Source organism: Lipotes vexillifer, unplaced genomic scaffold, assembly GCF_000442215.2.
Source record: "Lipotes vexillifer unplaced genomic scaffold, Lipotes_vexillifer_v1.1 scaffold794, whole genome shotgun sequence".
Classification (NCBI taxonomy): domain Eukaryota; kingdom Metazoa; phylum Chordata; class Mammalia; order Artiodactyla; family Lipotidae; genus Lipotes; species Lipotes vexillifer.
In genome coordinates, this window is record NW_006799310.1 from 663,004 (window position 1) to 675,780 (window position 12,777).

The following is a 12,777-nucleotide window of genomic DNA, read 5'->3' on the forward strand; positions in this document are numbered from 1 at the left end:
GGAATGCTAATTTTACAAATTGGGAAACAGAAATGCAAATGGGGAAAGTGACCTTTCTTAAAATCACTACTAAGCGAGTCACTTAAGGAACTAAAAATGCTATGTTATATAATTACTTCTTTCTGGATTATTTTCTATGTTGATGCTCCCGAATTTGCCTTTCTGTTTGTGAGTGGCAGTTAAGCACGGGTAAGGATGCCACATTCAGGAGGCAGGGCAATTTAGTGGAAGGAATACTGGACCCGAAATTGTCATCCCCGTTACACCTCTAGCATGCCTGGTGCCTTTGGGTGAATCACAGAATTGTAATAGTTGTCCTTGTTAAGCGTTGTGAGAATAAAATGGAATGTGGGTTCAAAGGGGGAAATACATTATTTATACATTTTTGATGGACAAATGTTGTATGGTGCTAGATGTGCAGCATTGTATAGTACATGTATAAAGTTATACATGTTGTCCCTGCTGTGCTACAGATTTAGTGTTTTTTATGGTCCATCCTTTTATCCTCTTCTCATTCCTGTGATTCCTATGATTTACTCAGGCATGCCTATGACTTTAGATACTGTATTCCGATGACCTCTACATTTATACTGCTGACCTTGACCTCTCTCTTGAGATCAAATTCTGTAGTGCCAGCCTCCTACCGGACATGTCCACATGCATGTTCCAGAACACCTCAGAACGACCGTTTCTAAAACTGAAATCCCATTTGGGTACCATCATGCTCCTACTGCATTTTCCTTTCATTCTGTCTCTCAAGCTAGAAACTTTGGTTTCAACTGGGTTCAGTTTTCTCCTGTTCTTTTGCCTTTTGCATGTGTTTTATCAGTGATCAAATTCTTTAGATTCTGCTTTCTAAAAGTCTCTTGAATTCTATAATAATAAAATTATTATAGTCCCTATTTTTTTTGAGCTACTCACAGAGTTCAGGCTCCCATCAAATCCTTCCAGGATGCAGGCATAATAAATTTTTGAAAAACGTTTTTAAGGGGGAACAATAGATTTAAATATCGTTAAGGTGAGGTAAGGATTGATGGGAAGTGGTGTTCTGTTGACAGAAAGCTGAAAATTAGTATACTTCCTAGAGGTGCTCTCTCTGCCTCATTCAATAATTTGTCTTCACCTGGGGATTATAGATTCATGCAAGACCTAGTTTTTAAACCGCTATACAAGTGAACTTGGTTAATCAGGATGGAAAAAAAATTTCATTTTTCCTGTCCCTAAAGCATAGGCTGAATGGAGCTTCTGCAGGGCATGTTTGGTATTGGAGGGTCCCTTCTTCCTGCAAGTCACTCTAACCGCCACAGAGGGAGCAAAACAGGAAGGTAATGGGCTGGCAGGAGAGCCTGGACAGGGTGAGAGAGCGTGTCCTGAATTGTGACCCTGCGTAAGTGAATAGGCTTAAGTCTAAACTGGATGGAGACCCTCTGGGACCACACTTACCACCCTGGCGGGATAGAGGATGGTTCTGCCCTGCAGGTCTCCTTAAGCACTTCCTTAAGCATCTCAGTGCGGATATCCACCTGGGGTTCACTTGGCCCTTCTCACATCAACATGCCTGACAGGCAGTGAAAGAACCAGTAAGTAGTTCTGTATCACGATTCCTGGTGAAAGCCAAAAACATCAATTTGATTTAGAAAAGGTAGTTTAGGGATGTCCAAATGTGATATTTAAAATATGTGAAATTTAACAAAAAGTCAATAATCACCCGAATTGCCAATTTCTCAAGAGCTTTCCCAATGTTCAATTTTTTTTCTTTCTTCAAATATTCCACATGGCTACCAGAGAAATTTTTCCAAAATGCAGATTGACAAATCTTTAAAAAAATGGTTTCCCTTCAACTACACTTGCCTTCCTCATGTTTTCAACCGTGGTGGTTTACACTTTTACCAACAATACTCAAATGTAATCCTTTTTTAGGTTCTTCTTCCTTTCATCATAAGGTCAGTCTTCACATGTAATTTCATCTGAAAACAAAACAGATAAAAACCCACACAAATAATATAGCCTCTCAACCCTTCTCACAAATCTGACTCCAAAAGCAGTGGAGAATAATATAGAGATTTAGTGAAGGTTTCCTTGGCGTACAAAATGACACAGCTTTCTAAAACTCCTCTTCAAGCATCTCTTCTTTAAAGTTCCACCTTGTCAGGCAGCTGGCACCCTTTTCTCAATTTCTTTTCTCTCACTATAAGAGCTCAAGCTTCCTGGGCTACACCTTCCCATCTCTCTGTGGCTCTGATCATCATTCCTGTATTTAATGTAGTCCTTCCTCCGTTTCCTTCATTTATGTCCCCATCTATCACCCTGTTCAGCAAGACAAAGGATGCTGCTCAAGCTCTACCTGCCTGAAAAGGGTCAGAGCGAGGCAGGGCCGGGAGGGGGCGTGTAATGTTTGTAATTCAATTTTAATGTGTTTTTATCTGGCAAATTGAAATGAAGTCATGAAGTTTGTGAATGATTCACTTGTATATAAATTGGAGTGGATTAAAAGTTAACACTAGGTAAATCCTTCTCACAGAGTCTCATTTTCTGTGCCTCCTTGGGAAGCAGACGGTTTTGGATCTCAGAGGGATGGCATCTCTGCAAAGCCTGTCTTCTCCCTAGTGGAATCCAGGGAGAAACTATTACATTTACCATGGCTGAAATTGAGGATTAGTATTACGCTTTTGAACTGTGACTGTTGACTAGAACTGAGGAAGTTTGTTTTTGGAAACTAGGAAGTTTGTTTTTCCTAAAACCTGGAACCGGTATCCTGGGCCTGACTTCGTTGCCCTGGATTAGGTGCCTGTTTCTGAATCAATTACTGTGGACAGGAATAGGTGACCCTCTGATTGGGTACTTTTAACACAGAGGAAGCCATGGGTTAAGAGTGGGGAGGGATCGTTTTTCAGTGGTAGATAAGAGTTATTATTAGTTATTTTTTAATTTTTTACCTAGAGAGTACATTGAGGATGGTGACAGAAACAAGTGTCTGTTACATTGGCACACAAAGCCCTGCCTCTCCGCTTCAGCTTTCCTACCCAGCCCCATCCTGCAATGGCTGCTACTTGCTGTTTCCGCCATGTCAGGCCCTATCACATCTCTTTGCTTTTTCATAAGCTATTTCTATGAGTCGAGTGCTTTTCCTTCTCTTCTCTACCTGGTGAACTCCTGAGCAAATGCCTTCTGTTTTGCGATCCTGCCCTCCAGATGATGTTGGCTACTTTCCCTCTGTGGTCCAACACCACTTTGTACTTACCTGTATGACAGCGTTTCTTTTATTTTATTGGGATTATTTGTCCCCTCTTTCATTTTATGGGTATCTTGAGGGCTTCTCCATGTTCTATGCATCCCCAGTGATGGACACAGACCAGGTGATTACAATTTTATTCCATAAATTTGTGTGGCTGGAAAGGTGGGGAACTTTAGATTAATCTCATAATCTCTGTTTCATCAAGGTTGTGGTTCTCAACCTGATTTCTGCTGCACTGTTCCAAAGGGAATGCTTGGAAATGTGTGGGAGAACGTTGGGTTGTCACAACGACTAGGACTGAGTGCCACTGGCACTCATTGGACCAGGACCAGGGGTGCTAAATGTTCTGTAGTGCATAGGATAGTCTTCCACAGGAAGGGTTATTCTCTCCAAATGCCAGTAGCTTCCCCATTGAGAACTCCTTATCTAGTCTATCTAGTCTAAAGCACAGGAAAGAGGAGAACGATCTGATAGCTACAGAAACTGTTTCTGGCTTCCATCAACCCTCTGCACACACTGTGAATAGGAGAGCGTTATGCTCTGTGAGCGGACGGCTTGAATGATAGGTTTTTCCTGTCCACTAAATCCATTTCTACCCCTGGCTATTTCTCCCATGCCCTCTGGGTCCTGAGGTTGGAGTGCATGACTAAACCACAGGAAAGTGCAGGATAAACACGACTAAACCACAGGAAAGTGCAGGATAAAATTCTGCCCTCCCACTCAAATCTCTCTTGTTCTAGGTGTTCTCTAAGCCTGGGGAGAGGGACCGTGGGAATTGAGTTCTGTGCATTTCTTTCAAAAATACGGCACGATAATTTGATCTTAATGTTTCATCCACTGCGCAGAAGGCTGAGAGTGACTAATTTCAATGATCTTTTAAAAAATCTATTTATAGAAAGCCTTCTGGCTACAGATATCAATGTGGAAGGTGGCACATTGATTTAAATCCAGTTTTCTGTCACGAGGTGTCAGAAAAGCTAAATGGCTCTATCATGGTTTTTTAGGTCCTTTTCTCGGAAGGACATCCTTTTGTTCAATGTTGACACTGACGTGGCTGTGGTATCCAGGATTTAGGAAGAGTGTGAGGAGAAAACTTGGGAGCTCAGTTTTTCAAACAGGGCTCTTTGATTCTTCACCGCAAAGACATTTTTGAAAAAAGATCTCTGAAACACAAGCTCAGTCATTCACGTGGTTTACTGTCCTGTGTTATGTGTAGCAAAAAGTCTTTTTGACCAATTTACCAGGAGAGTCTGGAGCTTGGTATTTATCAGCAGTTGCTTGATAATGTTTTCTGAAAGATGTTGCCTGTAAAGGATGCTTTATAAAGCCAAGTTCTAGTCTATTTACTGTATGTTTCTTTTTTTAGATACTCCCAGAAGTATAAAAGCATCCACTGCTACAGCTGAACAGTTTTTTCAGAAGCTGAGAAATAAACATGAATTTACTGTTCTGGTGACCCTAAAACAGACCCATTTAAATTCCGGAGTGATTCTCTCCATTCACCACTTGGATCACAGGTAGGTGAGGCTGCTAGAGTTTCCTGTGTTTTCATTATATATGGTGAAATTAACACATTAAAGAGAAGTAAACAAAAGCAAGATATTCATGATTGGTTTAAAACAGCAAGAATAATTTTGCTACATTATGCAAAATCAGAAACACAAGTAATTGAGATCAGCCTAAAAGCAGAAGGAGCTATTGCTTTTGATGTTGCTAAGGGCGAACGGAAGTCGCCATTCCTAAAACCCATTTATTAATTACTAGCTTCCTCATGAGTTATCTTCCTCAATGTTAAAGTCAAACATACTCCCTCTTAATTGGTGAACAGTTAGCCGCAAAAATACCATATTCTGTTTCTTTAGGATATTGCCTGGGTTTAGAGTTTAATAGTCTTATAATTTTAATCACAGACAGATAAATTCTTTTTCAGCGCACTTCTTAGACTGTGGCAGTTACAGCTGTATTTTTGGATGTGTGTTGAATCAAAATGCTGTCTAGTATTTCCTAGCTCCTCGCACGCATAGGAGCATGATTAGGAGAGCTGGTGGGAGTAGTGAGGAAGAGGGGAGAGGGGGAAGAAGAAATTCATTCATAACACTTAGCATATACATAAATTGCTACTAAATATTAAAGTGATTCCCTCCTGAAAGAATAACCACAGTTCTGACAGTGAAAGTTCTTTTGTGTTCATATTTTGAATGCCCACTTCGTGACTATCTGGGGACGTTGGGCAAGTCATATAACCTCTCTGTGCCTCAATTTCCTCATCTGTAATAGGAGGATAGAAATAGTACCTCCTTCATAGGTAGTTGTGAGGATCAAAGACTTCATATATGTAAAGTGTTTTACATATATAATGGACTTAATAATCCTGTTCAGATGTGGGCAGAAACCTCTTTTCTTGGTTTCTCTTAGGAGAGATGGGGCAGCCTGGGACTTGGCAAATCTTTGCTAAATACTAAAGGGCAAACAGAAGCAAATATATGTGGAGAACGAAATATAGAAAAGTGACACAGAGAGCAGGGTTCCTGATCACATTCTACTTGGATTACTCTCAGGGATTTAAGACCCCATCTAATTCTATCTTTAGTCCCAAAGGATTGGCATAACTTCCCAGGCCCCTCACTTGGATTTCTTTCCTCCCAGGTTTTGGCCTGTTTTTGAAAGGAGGGTGCCATCCTAACATTCACCAGGTAATCGGCTTGGGCTCCTTAAGACTGAGCAACAGGGCTTCCCTGGTGGCGCAGTGGTTGAGAGTCCGCCTGCCGATGCAGGGGACACGGGTTCGTGCCCCGGTCCGGGAAGATCCCACGTGCCGCGGAGCGGCTGGGCCCGTGAGCCATGGCCGCTGAGCCTGCGCGTCCGGAGCCTGTGCTCCGCAACGGGAGAAGCCGCAGCAGTGAGAGGCCCGCGTACTGCAAAAAAAAAAAAAAAAAAAAGACTGAGCAAGAAAGGGAGAGGTCCATCTCCAAGGGTTCACCAGGGCTGTTCGCCTTGGTATGTTCCTGGTCCTCGTCTTCAGGAGATTGACATCAGGGGAGCTCCTCGTTTGTAACGCTGCGACCCTCCTCTTCTCCAGTGGGCTTTAGGCAACATGATTCACATACAGCGAAAGATATTGTTCCTTCACAGAGCAGCCTGATTTATTGCTGATTATTTCTGTTTGCTAAGAAAATTTCCCCTGTATTTTGGGCACGAGATTTTTCTAAGCTCTGTGGCTTCTTACTACCCCATTTGTAGAGACATGGAACTCGCCTAACCTTCTTCCACATGACATCCCTCACGACCATCCCATCCAGATGGTCAATGTTTTCTTGGTCCCTAGAGTTGAATACATTAACTCTACAAATGTTTGACCAGCATGCATTTCTTATAATCTATGCACTTTCCAACTGATACGTATTAAAATAGTTTGAAAATTGTTTTTAGCACCTTAGATATAGTAAGGATATGGACCACCGAAATACCCAACTTTTATCAGGTAGGTCTTTGAAGGAAGATTTGCTGTCAGACAGATCCTATCTTACTATTCCTATGAAGTAGATTTGTTAAAGTTATGTGTAGGGCTTTATATTGACTTATTTCAATTAAAAATAATATTTGTTTTTTTCAAATTAGCATAGCAACATATTTTCATTGTAGAAAATGGGGACAACTGACAGGTGTAATAAAGAAATAGGAAAACTCATACAAGTCATATCACCAGAAGAAGACTGATGTTGAAATTCTGTCATATTTTAATCCAGTTTTTTGTCTGTGTCAGTGTGTGTTCTTACTTTTGGATACTGAACTCTTTCCTTTTTTAACTTTAATAAACAACACTGTGATGAACATATTTATACATAAATCTTTGTGCTCAGCTCTCATGCTTTCCAATTATTCTTGTTAAATTGATTATTAATTCTTCATTCTTCCTTTGTATCATCTGTAAATTTGACAACATTTACCTAAACAAATACCATATTTGAGATAGAGGATATTTTTCTATGATAGTTAAAATCATATCTATTTGGAAGGCACTTTTCATTTGCTTGGGAAGCCAACAATTATTAAAGGCTTACCGTGTGCTAGGCACAGTACTCGGTGCATTCCATGGGTTAGTTCCTTTTACGTCAATATTAGATAGTGGTTCAGAGTGCAGATCTGGAGAAGGACTGCGTGCATTCCAGTCATAGCTCTGGCTGTGTGACCTTGGGTACTGGCTTTGTGACCTTGGGTAAATCACTTACCTCTTCTGAACCTCAGGTTCCTCATCTGTAAATCTGTATAAAGTGCTTGATGGTGCTAGAGGAAAAAATCCACTAAAGTCCCATCATATTGCAAGGTCATTATTCTCATTATCATTTTACAGATAAGAAAAACAAGTCTTAGAGAGGTTAAGTTGTTAAAGGCTCCCAAGAGTAAATGCAGGTAGGGTTTAAACGCAGGTAGTATGATTATAGAGCTGGTCTCCGGGACCTCTGTGCTGTGCCTTCTCTCAGTGTCTGAAGTTGTTAGACTAGCTTCTCTTCTGCCTGTTTTTTCACAGTATCACTTATCTAGATGGTGACAGAGTCGGCACCCAAACCCACTTCTTCTGATTTTTTTTTATTCCAGTTTTATTGAGATATATCAATAATTGACACGCAGCACTGTATAAGTTTAAGGTGTACAGCATAATAATTTTACTTAACATACATCATGAATTGGTTATCACAGTAAGTTTGGTGAACACCCATCATCACATATAGATACAACATCAAAGAAATAGAAAAATAATTTTCCTTCTTCTGAGAACTCTTAGGACTTACTCTCTTAACAACTTTCATGTATAACACACAGCAGAGTTAATTATATTTACCAGGTTGTACATTACATCCCTAGTACTTATGTATCTTATAACTGGAAGTTTGTACCTTTTGACTGCCTTCATCCAATGCCCTCTTCCTCCATCACCCGCCTCTGGGAACCACAAATCTCATTTTTTTTCTGTGAGTTTGTTTATTTGTTTTTGAAGCATAATTGACCTACAACACTATTAGTTCCTGTTACTCAGCGTATTTCTATATATTTCAAAGTGATCACCACAATAAGTTAAGAGGGCACCATACATACACACATACGTAGTTATTGACTATCTTCCCCACACTGTACATTTCATACCTGTGACTCGTTTATTTTATAACTGGAAGTTTGTACCTCTGAGTCTCCCTCACTTATTTCTCTCCTCGCCCCAAACCCTCTCTCTTGTGGCCATCGCCTGTTTGTCTCTGTATCTGTAACTCTCTTTCTGTTTTGTTATGTTTGTTCATTTGTTTTGGTTTTTAGGTTCCACATATGAGTGAAATCATACAGTATTTGTCTTTTTCTGTCTGACTTATTTTACACTCAGCATAATTCTGATTCCCGAGTCCGGTATTTTTACACATCCACTGTGATATCTCCTAACCTCCCATTACCCTCACAGACCTTGTGCTTTGGTTTGTATTGTTTTTTTTCCTGTTGTTGTTGCTGAAGGTATCTTTCTTTCCTTAGTCTTATTCTCAGCCATCTCTTTAGTGTCATCATTTCCTGAACACTTATTCTCTGCTTATTTTCACAAAAAATTAAGGAGGTTTATAGAGATATCTACAGACAGTAAGACAAAAATAAAATGAAATATGCAAGCCAAGGCAAAGAAGAAATAGACAACCACTTAGATGATAAGGGAATGCAACTATTCTTGGTTCTGAGACCAGAGACTTATTTCTCCTATGACCTTTTAGGGTAAAATATAGTGAGTGCCTTTAGAGGAACAAGTTCAGAGGACCTTGTGTCAGCTGGTGACATCAAGCCACAGCGCGCTTCAGAAAAAGCAAATCTATAACGATGCCAGTAACGTGCATCTAGGTGTAAAGGTGTTTGAAGTTGTACTGTCTTCGAGGCCCTTGGTAGTGTGCCCAAAAGTTCTGTGCAACCAAGTTTTGCTGCTCAGAATGCCAATAGCACCTCCTATGTGAAATCCTGTTAAAATACCATGTCTTCTAGGCAATATTCCATACCAGTTGCTTTTCCCAGTGTCTTGAGAATAATACTGAATTCAAGTTAGACTTCTCAGATGAATACCCAAATTGCAGCTATTCTTTGTTGACAGTTAAATGAAAGTTGTGTTGAGCCTCAGCAGCAATTGAGTTGTAGGAAACACTGACATTTTATTATGAAAATTGAGGAACCAAATAAGGCCATGCCTGAACAGAAGGTACCCACATCCTCCTGTGGTGGCTGAAGTAGGCAGTTCCCAAGGGCAGGGCCAGGCTTTTTCTGGGTAAGTAGTGTGGATTCTACTCTCGTGTAATGATGGATAGATCCTCTAGAATGTGGAAATTTTAGCTATGCTACAAATTTCAAACATTACATATAAGATTAATGCTGATAGTGAATTGTACAAATCAGGAAAATCACAAAGAGGGAAGCAAAAATCATCTGTAATTTTATCCCCCTGGGGATAGTGTCTACTAATATTTTCAGTTATAAATGTCTACTTAAAATAGATAGATATACTATTTTTAAAAAAAATTAAATCACACTGTACATATTTTATAACTTTTTATAATTTAGCAAAAATTTTTGAGGATTTTCCTATGCCAATAAATATTCATTTATAATCTGTTCATTAATGACCAAAGAGTATTCCATTACTGGGTGCAAATTAAATCAGGGAAATCAGATTCTCACAAAATTTTAATTTTGTCATTAAAAATGCCAAACTATCCAAAAAATGTCAACTTTTGATCAGTAGAACTATCTGAGGTATCCATTAAGATGACTAGCTTGCAAAATATGGTCCTGGATAAGTGAATACATATATGTGCTTCAAAGGATGGTTAGCTGTAAACCAGTTAAATGTTGAAAAATGCTCATCAAAATAAACAGGTGATCTGTCATCCTTTAACTGGCAGTGATTAGATGTGGATCCAGCCTTCCGTCAGGTCTGTCTTAGTTCACAGAAGAGTTCTTCCTCATGAGGAAAGAAGCTCATTTCCTAGTTGCTTTTGGGAGTGGGTGGGGTGAGGTCGTGGTGCTCCACTGACCACAGGTTCTTGCCTGCTTGGTAGAAGGCAAGAAGTTGAGTTATTCATAACCCCGTGAGCTAGGCTTTGTGAGTTTGACCATAGAGTGCCTGCTGCAGAGCAAACACTTAAATAAACATTAATGCTATTACTAGAGATGATGTGAAGTGGCTTCCCTGCTTCTCGTGTCAGTCCCTGACTTCACTCTTATCTCCCTGCGGGTTGATGGCAGTGAGCTATCCTGAGATATTGTGCATCTTGCCCTGACTCCAAATGAAGTAGGGAGAGGTCAGTGAGAAATAGAGGCTGTGGGGAATGTCAGCTCCGGCACTGGCAGAGATGGAGAAAAGTGGTATCATTCAGTAGGAGTATAAATGCCAGGCACAGTGGCCAGTCTGCTCATCATCTCTGTGTAGATCCCTTTTCTTTCTGCTCATCCAAGTCCTGTTCACACTTCAGAACTTCACTCACAGCTCCGTGAAGCTTTTACTGACCTTCCCAGTTTACACGAATTTCTTTCTCCAGGTTTTTAAATCTGGGCCACTCCTTTTGGCATTCTAACATATAACATCTTGTTGTTTCAATGTTTCACATATATACATATGTATTAATTGCATATGAGACGGTAAAAAGTATCATTTGCTGCCTTTGATCACAATTTAAATTTTAAAAATCTAAATCTATTTGATAACAGATATTTACTGAAGATATTTAAAATTTAAATTGTATTAAAAAAAATTGGTAATACATGCCATGGTTCAAAATTTAAAAGGCACAATAAGATATAGAGAAAAAGTCTACCTTCATCCCTCCCCAGCCACCTGATTTCTGTCCCTGGGGGCAACCACTATTATCATTAAAGACATTTTGAAAATAAGAAAAGTTAAAAGAAGAAAATGTTTCTCAGCCAGTCAGTGGTGTGCCGGAGCAGGCTCATACTGGCTGATAATTGAAACTTTGTGAGCTGGCTGACGTTACTGTTGTAGCTTGAAGTAGACTATGGAAATAAGCAAGTGCTACAGAGTAGAGCTATTTTTAAAAAATGTATTTTTGTTGATAAATATTCTTTTTTTAATGAGTCTACTTTTTTCATATTTCTTTTCTTCTATCTTCCCTAAACAAATGGATAAATGAACCAATATCTTAGAATTATTTCTCTAGAGAACAGAGAGCCAAATGTTAAACATTTATCAGCACCATGCCTGCAGTGGTTGTAGACAACCACCATAAGACTCTAGGATGTAGCTTTTTAATCCTTTTCCCAGGAGTAGTTGTGTGTTTGCCTGAAATTTTATGTAGCTGACAACAATTTTTGATTAGATTTTTTCTTTTGCTGTAAAGGATTATGCATTAAACTTGCATACTCCATTTTACCTGCCATGCTGTCATACAAAGTTAGATGCTAAATAAATATTTGGTGGGTGAAAAAATGAGTGGAAGATCGAGCAAAAGATCATCATGAGTACACCAGGAATCACAAATGACATAACAAAGTTTTCTCCAGGCTAGGGTAAAGGATCTGGAGAATGTTCAAATTGCTCTACTGATGCAGGGTGCCTTATCTATCCTGAAATGCCGTTAGCTCTAGGCGTGAGGATTTCACTAACTGGCAGACGCTGCTTCCAAATGACTGCAAGTCAAGTTCTTAGAGAATAACGACACCTGTAATGAGCTATGTAGCAACATCTCAGCCACTGTATGAAAGCTGGAAACCTAATCACACAACTTTGTTAGTTTGGGCATATGAGACTAATGGACGCGCTCTGGGTCTTGGGGTGTCTGAAGTGAGCTAAGAGCAAGATGGAAGTGGGAAAGGCAGACATTACAGTATCTTGGGACTGGAAGTGTGCTTAAGTCACATCTTAGTACTGAAACACAGCTTCAAACAAAGTGACATCATTATGAAGCTACTGGGAACCTTATAAGCAGTGCCCTGGTGCACCGTGAACAGTCTCATTTGGCCTCCAAAGCTGAGATGCTGGTTTCCAGTGATGTTTTTCAAGTCGGGGCTGCTGTTAAAAATTGGACCACAAACTTCACGTGAGCACAGTGTAAAAAGATTGTTGGCTCTTCTGGCATTTCTGTGTATGTTTAGCCAACATCAGTATTACCTAAAAACAACAGACAATAGTATATGGTACTTTATGTATGAAAGAATTAAGACACTTAGGCAGATCAAAGGAGTTTTCTCATCATTACAGTTTTCTGGCTATTGTGTTTTGAAAGGAAAAAAAAAGACTAGAGAAGTAATTCTAAGATATTATTCACTTATCTATTTGTACAAGAAATACAGAAGAGAAATATGAAAACAGTAAAGGCTAATTGAAAAGTGAAAGTATATTTGTAAGTAAAAATGAATGAGAAAATTTCCCCGAATTCCAAAAGGACTCTGTTTTTCCATGTTTTGCAAAACTGCATTTTCTTCACGGTAAATAAAACCCTTTTGCTGTCCCTTGATGGTAGCTTTGGTACAGTCCCCTAGATTATACATTCTGTGGTTTAAAATTTCCTTTA

The 12,777-nt window shown here is 39.5% G+C and overlaps 1 protein-coding gene across 1 annotated transcript in view; it reads left to right on the forward strand.

The window, feature by feature from the left end:
- NELL2 (neural EGFL like 2) overlaps positions 1–12,777 on the forward strand; it is a gene marked incomplete at its 3' end in the record, with an annotated part of 344,840 nt that overhangs the window by 45,459 nt on the left and 286,604 nt on the right. The window contains exon 3 of the mRNA XM_007471548.1: positions 4,602–4,752. Within this exon, the coding sequence (XP_007471610.1) occupies positions 4,602–4,752 (151 nt within the window). The remainder of the gene's footprint in view (positions 1–4,601; positions 4,753–12,777) is intronic.